Source organism: Onychostruthus taczanowskii, unplaced genomic scaffold (genome assembly GCF_017590055.1).
Source record: "Onychostruthus taczanowskii isolate IOZ18803 unplaced genomic scaffold, ASM1759005v1 scaffold55, whole genome shotgun sequence".
NCBI lineage: Eukaryota > Metazoa > Chordata > Aves > Passeriformes > Passeridae > Onychostruthus > Onychostruthus taczanowskii.
In genome coordinates, this window is record NW_024503124.1 from 4201894 (window position 1) to 4222789 (window position 20896).

Below are 20896 nucleotides of genomic sequence, written 5' to 3' on the forward strand. Positions count from 1 at the left end.
GAGCTGTTGCATGCAAAGACAGTTCTGTGGTTTGTGGAACTGAATGTGAACGTTTCTGTCGGTGTGCAGCAGGTCCAAGTACAGTGAAAGGAGTTCTTTGCTAGGCTAGGGTCAGTCAGTTGTGAGTGCACCTCGTTATTGCTTTCTCTTTCCATTCATGCACAAATGGAGGGTTGGTGTAGCTAAAGGTGACATGTGTCTGACTGTGGCTTTAGGAATAACACCTGGCTGTTGTAAATGCTGAGATGAATGTCAGTGAGTGTAGCTGAGCAGGCACTTGCAGTGAGTTTCTTCTGTCCCTCTCCTCTGTCCTTTCCTCCTAAAAACAACCAGAAAGTGTTTATGTATCCTTTTGCTCTCCTAATGAGTAGAATGTGTTTTAATGCATGAGGGGTTTTTTTCATGTCCTGATAAACACAATGAATAACCTGAAATGCTTTTCTCTGCAGATGTGGAAGCTATCCCAGAAAGCAGAAATTCAAAAAGCAGGTCTAGGGAGCAACAAAGCTCCTAATTCTATTACCCACTACCTGAGCTGTGGGCCAAGTGGTGAGTTTCCTGCCCAACCTGTAAATGAGATGAATTTCATTTACAACAGACTAACAGCATTCCATCTCAGCCCCAGAGCACATTGCATTAACCAGATGTAAATCCTGCTTGCTTACCTGGCTTCTCTCGCGCTCGCTCGTTAGGCCGGGGCCGGTGGCTCTCCAGAGCTTCTTCCAGAGGCAGGGAACCTCACCCTGCTCAGCCTTTTGCCTGTAAAAATGACATTTATTTTTATTTTTCCAATCTCCTGAAGAAGAAAGTTCAAAGAAATCCCATTAAGAAATAATACTGTAGTCAGTTTTTAGACAGGGACAGGTAAATCTGAAAGAACAGTTGAACAAAACTCAGAGAATTCAGTACTCCACGGAATCTGTCTTTTTATAAAGCTTGTTTTTGATGTTCTGTCCTCTTCTTGATTTCCCTGAGCCCCTTTGGTGCATGCTGTTAGTGCTGTTAGTGACTGAACTCTGTGTGTTGTGCCTCTACACTTGAAGCTTTTTCTTACACTCTTTTCTCTTTCTGCCTTTCGACTGAACACAGAGAGAAAAGTGTCCTTCAGTATCTCAGTGTGAAGCCTTTATATCTGAAGTAACAAGACAGCGACTGTAGGAATCATTAATAAAAATTAAGGGAATTTTTTACATTCTTCGTGACTAGAGCAGGCAAGAAATAAAAACCTACCTACCTACCTTCCTTCCTTGAATCAAGGAGCTCTACTGGAGTCTACTGCCGAAAATGTGTAGATGGTCTTAGGAATTATTGCACATTGCACTGTTAAGATCTACTGAATAAAGGACAGTTCTCATCTCCCTAAGGACCAAGGATTTTAAGGTCTCAAGAATTACTCCAGGGGAAAAAAAAAAAACAAACAAAACAAAGCTTATTTCATCTTCTGTTTTTGAAATTAGCCACTGATTTGCTTAAGCTTCTGCTAATAATTAGCCAAAAACCCCCAAAACTAGCAGTTTCTATTTACGTCTGTAAATCTAAAGGAAATGCTGTAGAATTTGGTTTAAATGGACTGTATATACAGATACAAAAACCTCACAGCTATTGGCACTTCACTGCCTTATTTGGTTAGCATAATCTGCATGAAATTGCTCTTAAGAAAGTTTATGCTGATTTTTGTTGCATACTGCAAGAGAAAAATTTGTTTACATCCATGGAAAAGCTTGGTAACTAACAGAAGTGGGAGTCATGGGATAATGGTATTATAGAGACATTGTTTGTCCTTTGTGTTTTTCACATTCCCGAGTTACTCTGCATATGTATGTTCAGATGTTTCTGACAGGAAATTGTCAGGTATGGTTTTTCTATAACTTTTATTTTAATATAAGGCCGTTTTCCACAAATGCCATTTCCAGGATAAGACTGTCTTACAATGTTTGTGTATTGACTAATTTTTTTTATTTTTACTGTTTGTCTTTTGACATGAGCTGATTGTGGCTTAGGAGGTTTCTTGATGGCAAAAAGAAATGTAAATAATATCATATGCATTTTACAATCAGAACCCTCTAAGGTTATCTTTTACTAGATACATTTTGTTCATTATTGATTTATATTAAAGTCAACAAACATTATTGGTACATTTGGTGGTCGCATATATTTGTCTGGAAGGATTTGCAGCAAGCTCAGAGGAAGTTGATGGGAACTGAGACCCAAAACGAGTTGTTCTATTTTATTAAAGCCAGTAAGCACATTCCTGTTCCTCATGTAAAGGGTTGTGTTCCCTGTGTCACCTCCGAGTGTCCAACAGGCAGGTGCATAATGTCACCTGCAGCTTCCTCAGAAGGTGAGCCCCACTGCTGAAGGCAGTTCAACAGATTGAAAAGCTTGAAATCTTCTCAAAAAGGGAAAAAATGAGGCATGCACAATAAGCTTCAGAAGGGGGAATTTTCTCTTTGTGTTCTTTAAAATGAGTTTTTTCTGAAATGTTTTTTGTGATAAAATGGGCTAAAAGATCTGTACTAAGGGCATAGCGGGTATGACAGACAATTCAAAGGCCATAAAGACAGGAAAATATCTCTTAACTGTGAATGACAGCAGGTCCAGGCTCATTTCAGGACCTGGCTGCTCCTCACTCTCTGCTGACAGGGGACTGATGCAGCTCAAACCCCCCAACCAGAACCATTCGTCACGTTACCGTTACCGAAAAATGCACGGCTTGAACGAGGCGATTGAAACTGCAGTGCCAAACCCTGCCAGGACCCCAGCTGGGTGCCTGTGTCTGGGGACACTCACTGTCCCTGCCGTGACTCTGGCACACACTCCTGTGTGTGGAGCACTGCTGGGCAGTGGAAGTGCCCTCAGCACAGCTGGATGTGTCCTTTCCATCGCACAGGGATCCCCTCCCGCTCCGCTGGCCGCCTCAGCTCTTCTCACGCCGCCTGCTTTGCTTTGCAGAGAAGTTCCCTGGCACTCGAGCAGTCAGGTGGCTCTCTGTGCTCTGCCAATTCCCCTTTCCTTCTTCCTTTCTTAACCTTCCCAGTCTGTGCCCTTAAAGGGAAATAAAAAACCAAATTTAACCTGGGAGCAGCTTCTCAGTTCCTGCTCCTCCCAGTGCCAGGGATGCACAGGGCAGCTTTGTACCCCAGGAATCCCAAACCCAGCACTGCCAGTTCCAGGTTACAAAGGAGGTTCTCGTGCCATACAATGTATATGTTCTATTTGCTTTTCTGATAGTCTCTGAGGATTTAGTAACATTCCCAACACCTATTATTATTATTATTATTTCTAAATTTTGTCCAGGACATGATGCAGCCTAACAAAGGAGCTCATGTGTGATTTTTAGGGGTAGCTGATGATGTGTATGTAAATATCTTTGATATTAATAAAACTGCCTTAAAGGAATGTACCGAGGTGTGAAACAGAACTAAAAAAGCTCTTATTTAAAACTGTAATTTCCTTTACATATTGATTTTTTTAATGTTTGCCATTGTATACATTTATTAATGATGTTATTAAAATGCCAAACCAAATAATTTTTATTCTTATTTTGTGTGTGTATATTTATACACACTTTTTTTTCTGGAAACTGATGTTACTGGAAGGGTATTGGTGTCGTGGTGATGTGTGCAGTGAGTATTTCTTCTGGAAGGAAACTGATAAAACTGTAGCAGAATTTTTCTGGACCATGTGTAGTTTGTTCTGTGTGATTTGTGTAGAGCTGGGTAGCTTTTAACTGTACACTATTTTGATACTATTATTTAAAAAATATTGAAAAAAGAGACTGATTTCCTAAGTAAATACAAAAAAGAAATCATTCTAGATTTGCCAGATGTAGTATTTGAAGCCTGGTAGTTATTTTTGCTGAGATGAGTCTAAGGATCCCTTCTGAGGATGAAGTTAAGTCACACTTTAGGCAGTGCAGATTCCAGGATTGTGCACGTCCTTCAAAAAAATTGCCACATTTAAAACATTCCAGATTTTAAAACTTTGGCAAGTCAAATCTAATAGTCTTTTTTTTTTTTTTTTTAACTGATAAGGGATTTTGGGGTACCACAATAAAAAAAATGTAAGGGGTAGGAAGAGTGAATGGCAGAGAGAGAGCAAGGTAAACACTACTTTTAAAGACACATCCTGATGGATCATTGTGGAGCCAGTTTAGTGGTGCATTTGTCAATCCAGAGCTCATTCATCAACCCAGTATTCCTAAATACCACAAGTTCCCTTCAGTCTATAAAATCACATGTATCTGGACGTCTCTCTAGTACTCTTCCTACAGCTGCAGCATTTCTTGGTCACTTCTTCCCCACTGGACATGACTCCCAGGATAGATGGGGTTGGTTTGTGTCAGAGGCAGAGAACCGACACTGCTGGGTGGTGAAGGGAACAGGTGCCAGATCCTTCCAGAAGGAGGAAAAGTGGTAAGGCTGTGAGTGAAGGAACTTGCCTTACTGTAGATGATGATTTTTCCTCCTCAGTTAATAGCAGTTGCTCATTCACCCAAGATCACAAATGCTTTTACGTGTTTTTAATTCATGCTCCTGTAGTTTTGGTTTCAGTTCATCCCAGCCTGTGCTGATGCTCTTGCCCTGGAGGCATTGTTTGTACTGACATTTTCCTTGGGCTGCATCCAAAAGCCTTCACCCCCCATCCCCTTCAGAATCCATCCCTCACTCACTGCTCCCCTGGCTTTGGGTTTTGGGGGGTGCTCATTGCCATGGGATGTTTACTGGACTTGAGGGAGTTTCTGCTGCTTCTGTCTTCAGCACACCGTGATTGAACAATGACAATCAAATGCATTTCCTGTAGTGTAGGTGAGGGGGTTTTTTAGGTAAAAATAAAAAGAAAGCAATGTGTAGTGGGGCATAAGTGGGTGCAGGGACAGTCATTCTGTCCTGGGGGTACTGACAGGTGTCCTACAACGTGGAATTTGTTCTTTCCTAGTGATGGCAAGTTTAAACCTTCAAGGCCAGTCCCATGCCTGGGAAATTCTAGTTTTATCCATTTACTGATAAAGACTATAATAGTATTTAAATAATGCCTTTTCTACTTACTAGCTACTAAGTGGTAGATTGCAAAATGTCTTTTTAAGAACATTGTTAACCTTCTAATAACTGAAAGGTAGTATTTTTTCTCACCAGATTATACGATACAAACTTACATAACTGATACAAATGAAAAAGGAGTAAGCCATTTTTTTTCCAAGTTTTATTTGTAATGAGATTTTTCACCAGTTTTGCTCTACAAAAATCTACGAGTAGCAGTAGAAAAATGAACTTCCTTCACTTAATGTCTTCATCGAAGTGTACGATGACGGGATCGTGGCCTGTTGATCTCACAAACTTCAGGAAGTCGTCAGGGCTTAAGCCCATGGTTGCAGAATTTGTCATTGGATGAAAATACACCTTTTCATGGCCTCCCTCGAGCAAGGCAGCGTCCAGCACCAGCCTCACATCTCCCTGGTCACAGAAGAGGGCGAGCGGCGTGGCACAGCCCTGACCCACTCTGAGCTTCTCCAGCATGGCGTTCTCGTCAGCAAATCTTAGGTTTCCACTTCCAACGCCCAGTTTTTTACCAAGTTCGTTCAGATTGACCTGCCTGTTGTGCAGGACGGTCACCAGCCAGAACCCTTTCTTCTTTTTGTCTTTAAGAAACAGGTTTTTACTGTGACCTCCTTTCATGTGTTGGACGTGCGGCATCATTTCCTCAACAGTGAACACCTGGAAAACAGCACCAGTGCGGTGTCAGACTCTATATCCCATTAGACTCCCAGTCGTGTGCTGGCACGTATCTTTTGTTAAGTATTTAGAAAATGCTGAATGTTCTACTCGGCCTAAAAGCTGTACCCTTTTATGAAGGAATTTTAACAGAACACGAATAAAATGTGACGAACTGCTCCGGCACACTTTCAGAATCGTTTCTGTCTCGTGTGTGCAGCAATGCCTCGCTTTAAAGGCAGCGCTGGGAGCGCTCCCGTTTGCGGCTCCACACACTTGGAATGACGTGGCTTGCACTGGGAGCGAGCAGGAGTTTGGAAAGCATCTTGGATGCCGCCGACTTCAGGGCAAAGAAGTGGGCGAGCCGCTCCTCAGACCACGGGGGAAAGGGGGTGGATCTGGAGGCAGAGTCAAAGCGACCAAAAAACGTCCCCAGCCATTCTGCCAGGCCCTGCGAGAGCTTCCACACTGACACTTGTGCTGAAACTGCTGGACCTCCTCCCGCCCTGATCCCGCTGTGCCCCGTGGCGAGGCAGGGCTCTACTGCCGGCTTTCCAGCGGGCTGCCGTACCTGCGGGTGTTCGGCGGTGACGGTGGCGATGCCCAGGTCCCGCAGCCGCCGCTCCAGCGCCTCCCGCAGCTCGGCCGCCATCGCTGCCCGCCCTGGCCCGGCCCCGCTCCCGGCCCGGCCCCACTCACGCTCCACGTCGTGCAGCTTGGCCCGCTCCTCCTCCACTCGCTCCGGGCCCGCCCACGGGCAGCGCCCTGCCGCCGGGAGCGGTGAATCCATTAAAATTGCACTCGTTTTTGCTAAGGAACACCCTCCCACTGCGGTTCAGACCGTGGGTATCGTATGTCCCCATCCCACCTGAGCCTCCCCTCCCGCGCAGATCAATACGTTCCGTGTTCCTGTGAGAAACGCCAGTCATTCGTTTTTCTTTAAGAATTTTAAAAGTTTAATCGTGATAAAATGGTTATAAAAATAGTAATATAATTGGAGGAATAAAAAATTGGATAATTAGGATTAGGACAATACGAGACAATAAAAAAAAAAGAGTTACGGACAGTCCAGGTGCCTCTTTCTGGGCAAAATAAGCCCGAAAAAAGGACCCACGTAAACAGGATTAACCCTTAAAAGCAACAGCCTGTTTCATATCCACACACCTCATACATGATGCATAAATTCCACTCAAACACAGGATTCTGTCTGGTCTTCTTCCTCTGAATCCTGACGGTGTCTTCAGGGCTGAGCGAGGCAGGAAGAAGTTAGTTTATTCTGAAAAGGGAGCAATAAATTCTTTTTCTCTGAAAGATTTAGGTGTCCTGTGGCTGCTGTCTCGTTGTGAATACTTCATTCCTCTCTTTAAAAAGTATCCTACATAGCATAGTTTCTGTTTTAGCATTATAGGTTATAACCTAAAACTATATTTAACACACTGCTTAAGAAAATTAACACAGCATAACTTTCTAACATAACACATATAATATTAATTTTAATAATTACGAAAAGGCAATCATAAAATACGCATTTTTCACATTCCTTAAAGCCATTTCCTTCCCAAATAGTGACATTAACACATTGCTTCCACACACATTCCATGGGAACTGTATTTGGTTCAAACGTTGGTTTCAAGCAGATATTTGTCTCCGTTTAACCTATTAATCTTTATATATATATATATATATTCTTGCTCTAATTTCAGGTTCTGGAGTGCTCCTTACAGTTTTGATGAAAATGGTGCTAGATAAGAAAGTTACCAAAAAAATCAAAGCTAAAAAGAAAATCAAAATACATGATACAGCCTATAAACAAAAACTGCATCATTTGTATTTTTTTAAATCAACCAGTAATAATCAGAACTAAGGGACAAAGCCAAACATTAATGGCCACACAGTTGGAAAATATTTCTACAACCCAAACCATCGCCCTGACCTATGACATCAATAATTATTTGTTTCCAGTTTACCCTTCAGAAAAACGGGCAATCTGTAATGAACTTTAAATTAAAACAGTATGACTCTGCGGTTAAGAGACATGTGGATAAAATACGATGGCACGCTAATTCCCAGAGCATTACAGCAGCACAGAGGAAGATTTCCAGGCAGCATCCAGTGGAAGACAACTTTTAATTTTTTAAATTTTTTTTTTTACTGTGATCTATTTTGGAGATGATTTTACCCTTGGAGAAGCACTCAAAGGCCCTTAGCATTTCAAGGTGCCTTTGAAATGCAGAATGCTTATTTTTTTCACACTGTGATCTATTTTGAGATTATTTTACCCGTGGAGAAGCACTCAAAGGCCCTGAGCATTTCAAGGTGCCAGTACCCCACCTTTGAAATGCAGAATGCTTATTTTTTTCACACCCAGCATCATAAATAAGCAAATTCTTGTAGGAAAGATACTGAGGGCAGCAAAACACGTGTGGAAAACCACGTGTGTGAACTATCCCACACTATGGGCAAAGAGCGTGAAATACACAGCTCAGGTATGTAAAGGAAATAATGGTCATTATTTGTCACACCCAATTTGCCGTGTCCGGACAGGAATCGCCACAGCATCAGAGCCCTGGGATTACCCCTGGGTTTTACAACCAGCATTAACCAGGTAACATTGAGGATTTTTCGCTTGCAGAGCTTCATCTTACGTTTTGGTTTCCTCTACTCCATTAAGTGGCGCTATTTTAGAGACGCCAAATTAGAGAGGACTTAAACATCAGGCACGTCAAAGCTTTCGATTGCATGTGGGTGGGGAGGGCTTTGCAGAGAGGAAGCCGCTGTCTCCTGGCAGGAAGGAGTAAAACAGATTTAAGTGTGTACCTTTTGTGTTTTACAAAATAAGTTTCAAAACCCTAGAATGGGCATAAACCAACCTAGACAATCCCAGACAAATAGATGTTTTAAAAAATAAGTTTCAAAACCCTAGAATGGGCATAAACCAACCTAGACAATCCCTATCCCCGTCCCCTGAGGGCATTTCCCGCCTCCCGTGAGGCGAGGCCCCGCCCCCGTCCGGGCAGCCCCGGGGTGGCAGCTGCGCCTGCGCGGTTCCCTCGCACTCCTTCGCGGCGCATGCGCAGAGAGCGGCGCGCCGGGCGTGAGGCACGGAGGGGACGCGGAGCCCTTTCCCTTCCTTCCCTTCCCTCTTTTCCAGCCTCATTCCTTCCTTCATTCCTCGGGCTGCCAAGGCCGGCACCCGGGGGCTCGGAGAAAGGCGCTGCCCCCGCGGGGAGGGCGGGCTGCAGCTGACAGGTATTAACCAGCCAGAACCATGGGTAGGAGAGCAGCGGGAGCGGGAATGTCGCTCCTCCACCCCGGGAGCCGGGAAGGGCTTTCCGCAGTCAGAGCCTGGCGTGGGGTTCGCTGCTGTGAGCTGGGCCAGTGTCGCCTTGACCTTGTGTTGTTTGTGTGTGTTGTTTGTGTGTGTGCAGCGTCTTGTGGCAGCTCCGCGTGGGTTTTACCCACTCGGCCCCTTTAAGGTTCTCTTTGGGGTTAAAAACGCCACCAAAATAGCTGGGATGGGTTGCTTACTCTGTCAGGTGCTCGCTTCCTGCAGGAATCCGGGTGCAAGGGAGGTTTTAAAGGGCCCGCAGCCATTCTGGGAGGAGCCGAGAGCGTTCCCTGCCTTTGGAGCTGCAGGGAGGGTGACACAGGGACAGCTGTGAGTGGGGACATGGAAGGAACAGAGAGTCCATCCCCGAGCAGGACAGAATCACAGAAGGGTTTGGGTTGGAAGGGACCTTAAAGACCATCCTGCTCCACCCCCTGCCGTGGGCAGGGAAACCTTCCAGGATCCCAGGGAGCCCCGTCCAGGCTGGCCTTGGGCACTTCCAGGGGTGTGCCAGCGCAGAACAGGCAGCTCTGAGCAACAGGAGAAGCTCAGGGTGTCGCACGGGATAATCGGCAAAACGACTCAAACCGGAGTTAAGATGGTTAAAACAAGATGTGGGATGATCTGACAGAAGCCTCATTGCTGAGCCGGGGCTTAGGTGTCACTGCCGTGCTGTGGTCTTTCAGTGGTGCTTTTGTCTGGAAATGCTCAGGAAAAGGGCATTTAGCAGGTGTGTTTTGCTGGCTTAGAGAGGTGGTTTTGACACTTGGGTAATTCTGTCAGTATGGCATGAGGAGTGCAAATGTGGGGTTTTTGTAGGAGATGTCATAGAACCTGCAATGAGGGAATTAATGGTTCAAATCAGAGAAAGATGAAAATCTATAAGGTCTTAGTAGATCCATGTGTCTGCAGTGGAGTAGTGGGGAAAGGTGAAGCACAGAAGGAAATGAAAAAGCTGGAACAGTTCCTAAACAATTTCATTTTGTCAGCATTAAAAATGTTTGGAAACATGACATCTTCATTTGTGCCTTGTATTCCTGTACCTTTTGTCCTGAGAAGGAGGATCTTTGAGCCTCGAGGCTGACCTCGGTGTGTGCTTTGTGTTTGCAGTGGGGAAATGAACCAAGGGTTGCTGCTGAGGTTTGAAAATCTGCTGCAGCTCCGTGGTGCCTGCCAGCAGCTGCGTGCCCTGTCCTCCAGGAAAGTTTGTGGAGCACAATGGAAGCCTGTGGAGCTGTCTGCACATCCCGTGGGGTCCCTCCCTCCGCATCCACAGCTCTGGCCAAAACACAGATTAATCAGTGCTGCCTTATCACAGTGCAGACATCTAGCCACAAAGGAGGTAATTAAGGACATCCAGTAATCCCTGGGTTTGTGTGGCAAGTACAAGAGCTCCGTTTGAACTTTTTAATTCAAAAAGAAAAAAGGGCTTTATTCATGAGTATAGAGAAGTTGTTATAAATCTATAAAACAAAATGTACTTCATGTATATTTTTTTTGCCATTCCCTTTCAATGCTGACTTACACCAGTAGCATCATGAATTTTTGCTGATAGTGGAGGAAATTATTGCAATATTTATTGCTTTTTGTCCTTGTTCTGAAAAATTAAAAATGCAGAAAGGTTAAGGGTAGTGTGCTGTATATTTGAAATGTTCATTATGATCTGTTAACTCGTTCATTAATTGTAATTAATTGGTATTATAGTAAAGAAGATGTGTTTATCTCATATGAGAGACCATTGTCTTTTTAATATTGTTTTTGTTATTTCTTAGTATATATTCCTGTGTATGTGTCCAATTCCATGTAGGAGACAAAAAAGAAGAAAAAGAAGATTCCCATGACGAGGGGTGAAGTGGAGATAAGGCAGAAGATGACTGTGGAGGAACTGGCACAAGCTATGGGCAAAGACATAGGTGAGAGCCTGCTTTGGGGTCTGAAACAGCAACATTTGTCACAGCCCTCCCACCAGTGGGACAGGAAGAGGTGTCTTCAGTGGCCTGAGTGGTTGTGATCCATCCCAAAGGAAATGTTGGGAGACATTTACAGTGCAGACTAAAGAGAAAAGATGTTGGGCCATCCAAATGACCAGGCCAGGCATTTAAATGTGGAGAAGCCATATCTGTCTGTCCTTTCCAGCAGAAAGGCCTCAGATCCATGCAGGCTGCTCCTTGTGGCTGTGGTTCCCAGGGGCTAAATTATTCCAGAAGGAAAATGCTGCCTGGTCTGTCAGAGCTGGACCCCTGTGAGTTAAGAACTCGAGGCTAAAGAGCTTCAGCCCAAAATCCAGAGTAGGAATAGGAATCTTGGGTTCAGGAGCAATTTGTGTTTCATTAGAACAGTCCTTTGATTAACTGGGGGTGGCAAGACTTGTCTGGAATTGCTCCCTCTAAAAATTTTCTAAAAATTTTTGACTGCTGTGTCTCTACAACCAAAGGAAGGAGCATGTGTTCAGATTTATCAAATTTCCTTCCTCCTTGAATCACTCCTTTGCTCTTTGCTATAGATGAGTTTCAGCTGTTTTCTCTTTTGGAGTTACTGAAAAAGTAAGCTAAGAATATCTGAGTGGAAAATAAGATTCTAATAGCTACCTGAGTGGTAATTTTCAGTAAATCTGCAGAAAGTTCTTCTCTGCAAGTACACAGATTAATGGCAACTTCCAGATAAATCTAACTGAAGGAAAACTGCTTGGTGAATAATATTTATTAGCACAAAGAAAATAATGGAAAAGTCTGATGAAGTGGGTTGGGTTTTTTTGTCCCACATGTTTTTGTGGATGTAATTGTTAAATGTGTTTGTGTTTGCTGCAGATCATGTTTATGAAGTGCTGCTGTACACAAACATGAACCTTGATTCAGTGGAACCAGATTCCATCTTACACGAAGACCACATCAAGATGATTGTTCAAAAATCAGGAATGAAGTATAAATCAGCAAAACTGAAAGAGGAAAAGGAAAGAAAAAACACAGATGCTGTCAAGAGGCAAGTTGTGAACTGTTCTTTTTTTGGATCTTTTTATTCCTTTCTGCAGGTGTTTGGGGAGGAGGCAGCCTTGACTGTGTGCTGTGGTGGGCATGACCCAGTGAGGTTTTTTTGCCATTTACAACCCCTGTTTTTGCTGCAATTACAGACCTCCTGCAGACCATCGAGTGCTGTGGTGGGCATGACCCTGTGAGGTTTTTTTTGCCATTTACAACCCCTGTTTTTGCTGCAATTACAGACCTCCTGCAGACCCAGCAGTGCTGACCCCACGGCCCCCAGTTGTCACCATCCTGGGCCACGTGGATCATGGCAAAACAACCCTGCTGGACAGCCTGCGGAAAACCCAGGTGGCAGCCATGGAAGCAGGAGGCATCACACAACACATTGGAGCTTTTATTGGTACGATCCAAGTCCACCTGCTCAGGTGTAACACAGTTCCCTCTCCATCTCACACAGCAGGCTGACTTGCTGCCAGTTCACTGGGGAAAAAATTTGCCACATAAATGGTGAGAAAGGAAACTATGACATAAAATGTCTGTTGCTGATACCTGTCGTAACTATGTACATAGAACTTGGGAATGAATTGTCTGCACAAGTTGATATTAGACTCTTTGGGGTTATGGAAGATCCCAGGACACTTTCTTGTTCCTGAGGATTCAGCAGCACCTTTGACCTTCATGCCAGCAGCTACCTGACTGCCTAAAACATGTCATTATTATCAAAATGCCCTCAGAGGAGTGATGCTTGATTTGACAACATGTCAAATAAAGCTGGCTGAAGTGCTGGTGTTAAGCTGCATTTACCATTTTCTCACAGTGCACATGCCTTCTGGGGAGAAGATAACCTTCCTTGACACTCCTGGCCACGCAGCCTTTTCAGCCATGCGGGCGAGAGGCACCGACGTCACCGACATTGTCATCCTGGTGGTGGCAGCGGAGGATGGAGTGATGCAGCAAACCATAGAGTCCATCCAGCACGCCAAAAATGCAGGAGGTACAGAGTGGGGGGGCCTTGGGAACCTTGCTTTTACCTCTCAAAAAAGGCTCCTTGGACTGGAATCCACAGAACTTGGCAATCCTAGTCCTATTCATCATCCCCTGCGATGTTTGAAAATGTCCTGAATGTTGCAGTAATACAGAAAGATCCTAAAATATGAATATTTAACAAGACAGGGGTTCATTGTTTGGGGTTTTTTTTACCTTCTCTACATGGTTAACTCCTCCAGCTTCCTCCTGGTAGCTCAGATCTCAACAGCTGCTCAGGGAAGGGGCACCACGTGAAATGATCTATTCTAAATGTCCATAATTTGCTCTAACCTTTCCTAGCAGCTGTGGTGGTTAACAGCAGGTTTTGGTTAGGTTGGTGCTGAGTTTGTGTGTTCTCTTTTTAGTTCCTCTTATCCTGGCCATTAATAAATGTGACAAACCTGAAGCTGATCCTGAAAGAGTAAAGAAGGAATTGCTGGCTCACGATGTGGTCTGTGAAGAGTTTGGAGGTGATGTTCAGGCTGTAAATATTTCTGCACTCAAGGTAAGATTGTGGTAGAAAAAAATGATGTTGTTCATGGGTGTCTGATATGTGCAGAGAAATGCATTTTTATTTGGCAGCTGGAAAATAAAAAGCTCCTCCTAGTAATTGATATCTTGCCATGAGCTCAGTGCTACTGGCTCTTGCCAGAATTATTTGAAAGACACTGAAATGTATTTTGAGGCTCAGGCTTCTAGCAAGCAATTATATCTCGTTTTTCTACTGGTAATTCAGTCCAGCAGTTTTGTGTCTGATGTCTGGAAGTCTTGCCTGGGTGTTAAATGTCATCACATTTCACTGGGGGAATTTGGCACTAAGGGTTGGACTGCTGATCTCACTTTGCTTGGGCACTTCCTTTATTCTGGTTTTATGCAGGGGGAAAACCTGATGGTTTTGGCAGAGGCAACTGTTGCTCTGGCAGAGATGTTGGAGCTGAAGGCAGATGCCACGGGGCTGGTGGAGGGGACGATCATCGAGTCTCGGAAAGACAAAGGGAAAGGGTGAGTCAAGTGCCACCTCTGTAGCTTCAGGGGAGCACTTTGTGACAATACAGACACACTGGGCAGGGGACTTGTGCCTCAGTAAGTAAAGCCAGAACACTTCCTTTGCAGTGTTCCTAGCCAAAGCCTTGAAATACTGCTCTGCAACACAGGAGGTTAAAAACTGATGGGGCAAAATTCATCATATCCCTGAAATGAAAATCCTGTAACAGGAAATAGTTTCAAATGGTAGAACTTAAGTGGTTTTTTAAATATCTCATTAAAAAGGAAGAATGATGAAGTTGACAGTCAATACATACAAAATTTGTGATTAGTTTTGTGTAACACAACATTCTACCCTTAAGTATCTTAGTCCATTGGCAGGTTCTGTGAACAAGGTGTGTTCTGCCCTCTTTGAAAATGAACTGATTCTACAAGGTTGTTGGGATTTGTTGTTTGGGGTTGGAGTTTTTTTGGTGGGGATTCACTTAATGTGTAAAATCATCCTGTTGCTGGGTTCACAAATGTCAGATTTTGGATTGATCTGCAAAAATGAAGAGTACATTACAGATTTTGGGGCTTTTTAACTCACTGAAACATTTGGTGAGTGCTCTAGTAAATCATCACAGGAATATTCTGCCAGTGATGGATCACAAATCCATTCTGGTTGTGTTGTGCCTACCCTGGCTGTGAAGACAAGGAGAAACATCACTTGAATTTTGTCTGTTATTTTTCTCCTCTGCTCTTCACTAGTCCACTCACCACAGCCATCATCCAGAGAGGAACTCTGAGGAAAGGCTGTGTTCTGGTTGCAGGGAAGACCTGGGCAAAAGTGCGTTTCCTGTTCGACGAGAATGGCAAAGCTGTGGATGCAGCCTCACCAGGCATCCCCGTGGAAATCATGGGCTGGAAGGAATGCCCCTCAGCAGGAGATGAAATCCTGGAAGTAGAGTCTGAGGTACAGAAAGAACTCTTCAGTGAAAAGCTCACACTGCTGCAAGCATGGGAAGGAGCTGAGTAACAAAATAAGTGAGAGCTTTTGATCACCTCGATAATCTCATGAAAAGTCAAGCATAGGGATTAAGGGACCTGATCTAGATGCTTTGGAAGAGGAATAAGGTTTTGCATTTTGCCTCTTTCTTTTCCACCTTTTCCCTGTTGCACTGATTGTTCCCCACTGGAACAATCCAGTACTTGAGGAAATCAGTGTTTTAATTTGAGAAGGACATAACTCTTGCCTGACAAAAAGAAAATGCATAAAATACAGCTTGAAATAGGTGTTGTGAGAGCTGGAAAAGCACCACATGAAAGAATGAACAATAATTCTCTTCTGCAATGCAGAGATACTATAAAAATAGGCCTTGAGTCATGTGGTAGCTCAGGGAGGAAGAGCTCTTGTCTCATTCTCTGCCATCTGTGCAGCAAAACTATGGTTAAAAGTGAAGGAAAAGGAGTGAGCCTGTAGAGAGGATTGCAGGAAATTGCAGAATGTTCTGATGCAGTGCTTTAAATGTAATGTTTCTGTGTTCCTGCCCAGCAAAGGGCACAGGAAGTTGTGGCTTGGAGGACCTATGTTGAACAACAGGAGAAGGTAAAGAAGGATCTGGAAGTTATTGAAGCAAAGCAAAAGGAACACAGGTTGGAATATGAGAAGAAGCAGCAGAAGCTGGCCCACCTGACCTGGAGACAGAGGAAGGCAGTGCTGTACAAGGCCAATAAGCATCTGATGTTCTCAAGGCCTAAGGAGAGAACAGAGATGGATGAAAACACACTCTCATTAATAGTTAAAGGTGCTGTCCCTGTCTGTGTGCTGCTCCTTTGGTTCTGTAGTGCTCAGTCTGAAACAGAGCTCCAAACTAAACACAGCTTCTGTTACTAGAAGTTTGATCCGTTTAAAACTTACTGAACTTCTCTTATAAGAGCAGGGGCATCAGAAAATATCCACTGGTCAGGAGGATGTGATGCCAGCAGGGCCAGAGCAACAGGAAAATTTAACATGCTCAATGCACTTACCCAGGAGCTCCTGAGTAAAACCCATACATATAAACCCCAATATAAATAAAAATAAATAAATAAATAAATATACACACATATATAAAACCCTATATATGTAAAAAAACCTCCCAAGCTATAAACATTTTGCATCAGCAAAATAGAGTAGAATAACAATTATGTATCAAAGTGGGATAGGAGGAACTTGTTTAACCTCATTTATTGATACTCAAGCAGTGACTATAGTTGAGCACCTGCAAACTTGACCTGACAGTGACAGCAGATGTAGAGCCTCTGGCCCTTCTCTATTTATCCAGTTTATTTTTGGAATTAACAGACTTTTTGGATGGGTTTTAACTTACTACTGGAAATATAGTAAGAGTGACAGATGTCAGAAGACTTTCTGTTGCACAGTGTGGAGTTGACATAAGTTGTATTTCTGTGTCTTTGACTTGCACAAAGCCACCAACACTTTGATTTATCTGTGCAGGTGATGTGGATGGGTCTGTTGAAGCTATTCTGAACATTCTGGACAGCTATGATTGTGAGGATGAATGCAAACTAGATATTGTCTACTTTGGAATGGGAGATATCAGTGAAAATGATATTAGCCTGGCTGAAGCGTTTAACGGTGGGTGTTTCAAAATCATTTTACAGTTCTGAAATTACTGACTTGCTGAAATGCATAGGCCTCAGGCAGGTTTGTTTTCTCAATGATATTTAGCAGCATCAATACAGTAAATTTTTTTTGTGAATCTTGAAAATGTTTCCTTGAACATCAGACCGGTGCAGAAGGGGAGGCTCAAAGTCTCACAGAAATGGAAGGACTCTGGAAAAGCTCTTGCCAGAAATTCAGTTGCTAAGGTTAAACTCTGGCTCTTCACTCGGGCTGCTTTATGATGCTGACACAGGGCAAAGCTAGAAAAGCAGGTTAGAAAATCATTTCCTTTGTGCAGGGAGGCAGCTGGATCTAGGACTGAGTCAGTTGTTGCTGTTCATACCCCATAATTCTCACCTGCTGCAGAGGGTGAGGTCACTGCACGTGCCACAGGTGGGCAAGAATCATTTAGAATTCACTTCTGGCTTTATTTGCACAACCTAGTTGGTTTTCCAGCCCAAAAAGAGAGATCTGTGTCCTTTACATGAGTTATATGTGTTATTTTCTGCTTTGATACCTCCAGCTCTGTCATCAGGGACCTTCTGTGGGCTTTTTGGGGCCATTTATTTTGATAGGTCTGTAGCAGTCCATGAGCCAGAGTGGGAGAGGCAAATGGTTCCCCCTTAAAAGAGAAGCAGGAATAAAATGTACCCTGTGCTGCAGAATTTGACTTTCACTGTTCAAAGACTCATCCCTTGTAGTTATCACTTGACAGTTTTTCTATTTCTCAGGTGTAATATTTGGATTCAGTGTGAAAGCCAGTGAAAGCATCAAAAAGCTGGCTGATAAAAAGGGAATAAAAATTAAACTTCACAACATTATCTACAAACTTATAGAAGACTTGAAGGATGAGCTGAACAGCAGGCTGCCCCCAACTGTGGTGGAGACCACAATAGGTGAGTTTTCATTGATAGATTTTTGCCTCAAAACGTGGCAAATTTTGTACTCCTAGAAAAATGCAGCCTGCTTCTACCCCGTGCCAGTTTGTTATTCCTGTGGACTTCAGCTTTACTTTTTCCTTTTAGGGGAAGCTTCTGTTCTTGACACCTTCTCTGTCACAGTAGGAAAAAACAAAATTCCAGTGGCTGGATGCAGAGTGCACAAGGGGCTGCTGGACAGAAAAATGAAGTTTAAGCTAATCCGTAACCGGGATGTTATTTGGAAAGGTGAGTGGAATTGCCACAAAACGTGGATTTGTGCTTAGCATTTTTAGATCTTGCTAGTTCCCTGGGAAGTCAGCACAAAGGATCCTAGAGAAATCCTGAATTCTGTCCAGGATGGAGAGGAAAGTCACCAAATGCCAGTGGAGTGTTCCCTGACCTTTTTCCAACCACCCACTCTGGCAGGCAAGTAGGAGCATCACAGGATCCACCTGCCAGAAGGAGCTGGTGTCTGACTTCCATTAACCACAAGCATTCCCCATCCCTACATTTTCCTGCTTTCCTTGTGGAGCCACAAAGTGAAACTAATCCTGCAGGAAGGGCAAACCAAACCACAGCTCTGCTCTGCTGCTGGTGGCCTGTCTTTCATGCATTTTCTCTTTGTAGGATCTTTATCATCACTGAAGCACCATAAAGATGATGTCCAGGTAATAAAAACAGGAATGGATTGTGGATTGAGTTTGGACAAACATCTGGAGTTCAGTATTGGAGATGAAATTATCTGTTATGAAGAAAAAGAAGTTCAACAGACAACTTCCTGGGACCCAGGATTTTAAAGACATTTTAACATGAGAACACTAAGGGACAAATATTATGATCATGGCTGGCCTTTAAGTCTTAACATTAAATGAACTTTCAGAGATGCACAGGAGCTGTTCTTTACATCAGAGCACTTCAGATACATTTTATATCCAAAATGTTCTGCTTTTCTATCGTGTCAAGCAACCAGCTGCCCTCCCCTGGACCATGGGATAAACCACTTGAGTAACTCCAAGCACTTGAAGTCACTTGAAGTGTGCAAAACCAGCATGATAAAATATTTCTGATGACAATCTCTTGGCTCCATATTAGCTGAGCCATCTCCTCCCTCCCCACCCCGTGCTGCTGTGCAGTTTCAGTGTGCTGGCTGCATTTTGTCACCCCACTCTCTAGCACTGACCCACTCTGGACCTCTGAAGTTGCTATTTTCCCACATCAGAACGGTCTCATGTTAAAGAGACCACTTTTAAGGTTAGCTTGGGTGTTGGTTTTCTTCCTTTTACAACTGCTACCCAAAATTCTTTAAATCCAACTGCTGCTTCAGTTTTACACTAAGCATTTCACCCTAGCTGGCTGGCAGCACCCCAAGGTCCTCAGATTTTACTGATCAGCAGAGAGGAAACGCAGCGCCACAGAAAGAAATCCTTCAGACGTACAGAAGGTCAGATTTTTATTGTCTGGTACATTTACTTGTCTTCTGGCTTGTTGAAGCAGTATGTCAGACAGCACTTGCCACAGTAGTGCCTGTCAAAGTGACTGGCCATGAAGACTCCAGCCCCACACTCCTCCGAGGGGCACTCCCGGCGCAGGCGGCTGATCTTGCCGTTCTCATCCACCTGGGAAGGACAAACAGGCAGTGGCTCAGCTCACATACACTCTCCACCTTTTAGCAACAACAATCATTTTGAGTATTTTCCACTGGCATAATGGTTTTTGTAACAGCAACTACACCAAACTTCTTGAGGTACGTGTCAGAAGCGCCCAACTGCAACAGGTCGTGTGTCTTTTATTGACCACATGGGATATTTGCAAGTAGAAGGAGTTTAAATATTAAATACACCAGAATCTGTGCAGACCAGTTACAGGCTCCACACCCTCCCTGGTGAGAGCTGAGTTTCTGTCAATTCCCTCCCCAGTTGTTCTACCTACCTTGTAGTACTTGAGCACTGCAAGCTTGACCTTCTTTCTCTTATGCTTGTTCTTCTTGGGAGTCGTGTAAGACTTCTTCTTCCTTTTCTTAGCACCACCACGAAGTCTCAGCACCAGGTGAAGGGTTGATTCCTGTTTGTAAAGCACATGAAACAGACTCAAAATGCTTTCTCCAGGCAATGGCAGCATTTAAACAGACCTCTTCCTTCTACCTAGAGAAAGTACATCTCTAGTGCCAGGCACATAGGAAAGCTCTAAAAGGATTATTTTCTGTTAAGGTGGCATCCCAAGCTCCCAGCGTCAACACTACTCCAATCCCTTGATTTAGCTGAATTAGAAACATTTCTCAGTCTCAGCAGCCAAGGCCAGTCAGCTCTGCCCGTGCCAGCTCCTGGGTACAGCCCTGCTGTGTCCTGCCTTTCCTACTCACCTTCTGAATGTTGTAGTCGGACAGTGTGCGTCCATCCTCCAGCTGCTTCCCAGCGAAGATCAGCCGCTGCTGATCCGGAGGGATGCCTAATGGTGACAGAAATCGGGAATAAATGAGGGACGTGAGCTACGGCAAGCTGTAATAAAATCAAGATTGCTGCAGGGAATTACCCCTGTGTAAGACACACATCAATCCACAAGAGTGAAGGACAGAACATGAGTATATAACATATACTCATCGATATCAATATATAATAGTCAATAAGTGCCTTTAGAACATACCCTCCTTATCCTGGATCTTCGCTTTTACATTTTCTATAGTATCAGAGGGTTCAACCTATTACAAAGCAGAACAACAGAATCAAAACGCGCCGCACATTTTAATTATCCCAGCAAGGCCGAAAAACCACGAGGTGCTCCCGGCACAGGCCCGGTGCCGCCAGGGCCATTCGGGCCCCACCGCGTGCGCCGCGCTTCCCCACACATCCCGGGCGCATCCCGCTGCCTGCCGCCACATCCCCGCCTTCCGGAGCACCGGCAGGCGCGGGCGGCGCGGCGGCGGCGGCTCACCTCGAGGGTGATGGTTTTCCCCGTGAGGGTCTTCACGAAGATCTGCATGGCGAGGCGGGCGGGGGGGACGGCGGGGCCGGAGCGCGGGCTGCCCGCGCTGCTCGCGGAATGGCGGCGGCGGCCCGAGAGAAGGCCGCGCCCGCACGCACGGGGTTTCCGTGCGCGCCGCAGGGGGGGCGTGCGGCACGCCTGGACTACAACTCCCGGCATGCTCTGACAGCGGCGGCTGCTGCCGCGCCTGCTGGGAGATGTAGTCCCGGCACGGAGGAGTGGGCGGGAACTGCGGCTCCCACAGTGCATCGCGGTGGCCGTCGTGAGGGGAGGAGGAGCCGCCATGAGGAGACGAGGAGGAGCTGCCCTGACGGGTGAGGCGG

At 44.6% G+C, this 20896-nt stretch overlaps 3 protein-coding genes across 3 annotated transcripts; 1 reads left to right on the top strand and 2 right to left on the bottom strand.

Moving 5' to 3' along the window:
* Window positions 1-4858: 4858 nt before the first annotated feature.
* Window positions 4859-6409, bottom strand: LOC121342634 (prolyl-tRNA synthetase associated domain-containing protein 1-like). Its single transcript, XM_041417201.1, has 2 exons — window positions 6283-6409; window positions 4859-5714 (listed from the first exon to the last, which is right to left on the bottom strand). Exons 1-2 carry the CDS (start codon window positions 6361-6363, stop codon window positions 5277-5279), a joined length of 519 nt encoding a protein of 172 aa, XP_041273135.1. The 5' UTR covers window positions 6364-6409; the 3' UTR covers window positions 4859-5276.
* A 2382-nt stretch (window positions 6410-8791) lies between these two features.
* On the top strand, window positions 8792-18478 carry MTIF2 (mitochondrial translational initiation factor 2). The gene is made up of 14 exons (XM_041417232.1): window positions 8792-8960; window positions 10150-10381; window positions 10847-10952; window positions 11847-12018; window positions 12257-12417; window positions 12835-13011; window positions 13409-13548; window positions 13921-14045; window positions 14778-14982; window positions 15562-15814; window positions 16507-16647; window positions 17406-17570; window positions 17700-17840; window positions 18222-18478. Exons 2-14 carry the CDS (start codon window positions 10157-10159, stop codon window positions 18389-18391), a joined length of 2181 nt encoding a protein of 726 aa, XP_041273166.1. The 5' UTR covers window positions 8792-8960; window positions 10150-10156; the 3' UTR covers window positions 18392-18478.
* A 553-nt stretch (window positions 18479-19031) lies between these two features.
* RPS27A (ribosomal protein S27a) lies at window positions 19032-20682 on the bottom strand. Its single transcript, XM_041417233.1, has 5 exons — window positions 20523-20682; window positions 20235-20289; window positions 19954-20039; window positions 19524-19655; window positions 19032-19210 (listed from the first exon to the last, which is right to left on the bottom strand). Exons 1-5 carry the CDS (start codon window positions 20568-20570, stop codon window positions 19061-19063), a joined length of 471 nt encoding a protein of 156 aa, XP_041273167.1. The 5' UTR covers window positions 20571-20682; the 3' UTR covers window positions 19032-19060.
* Window positions 20683-20896: the final 214 nt, after the last annotated feature.

What these genes read in the sequence shown, in the direction of transcription:
- LOC121342634 (XM_041417201.1), bottom strand. Translation starts at nt 6,363, where the DNA reads ATGGCGGCCGAGCTGCGGGAGGCGCTGGAGCGGCGGCTGCGGGACCTG. An exon ending in TCACCGCCGAACACCCGCAG is followed by an intron (nt 5,715 to 6,282) that starts GTACGGCAGCCC and finishes GCTGTTTTCCAG; the next exon opens with GTGTTCACTGTTGAGGAAAT.
- MTIF2 (XM_041417232.1), top strand. Translation starts at nt 10,157, where the DNA reads ATGAACCAAGGGTTGCTGCTGAGGTTTGAAAATCTGCTGCAGCTCCGT. An exon ending in ACACATTGGAGCTTTTATTG is followed by an intron (nt 12,418 to 12,834) that starts GTACGATCCAAG and finishes ATTTTCTCACAG; the next exon opens with TGCACATGCCTTCTGGGGAG. An exon ending in CCTGGCTGAAGCGTTTAACG is followed by an intron (nt 16,648 to 17,405) that starts GTGGGTGTTTCA and finishes TCTATTTCTCAG; the next exon opens with GTGTAATATTTGGATTCAGT.
- RPS27A (XM_041417233.1), bottom strand. Translation starts at nt 20,570, where the DNA reads ATGCAGATCTTCGTGAAGACCCTCACGGGGAAAACCATCACCCTCGAG. An exon ending in GAAGATCCAGGATAAGGAGG is followed by an intron (nt 20,040 to 20,234) that starts GTATGTTCTAAA and finishes TGTCACCATTAG; the next exon opens with GCATCCCTCCGGATCAGCAG. An exon ending in CAGTGCTCAAGTACTACAAG is followed by an intron (nt 19,211 to 19,523) that starts GTAGGTAGAACA and finishes TGTCCTTCCCAG; the next exon opens with GTGGATGAGAACGGCAAGAT.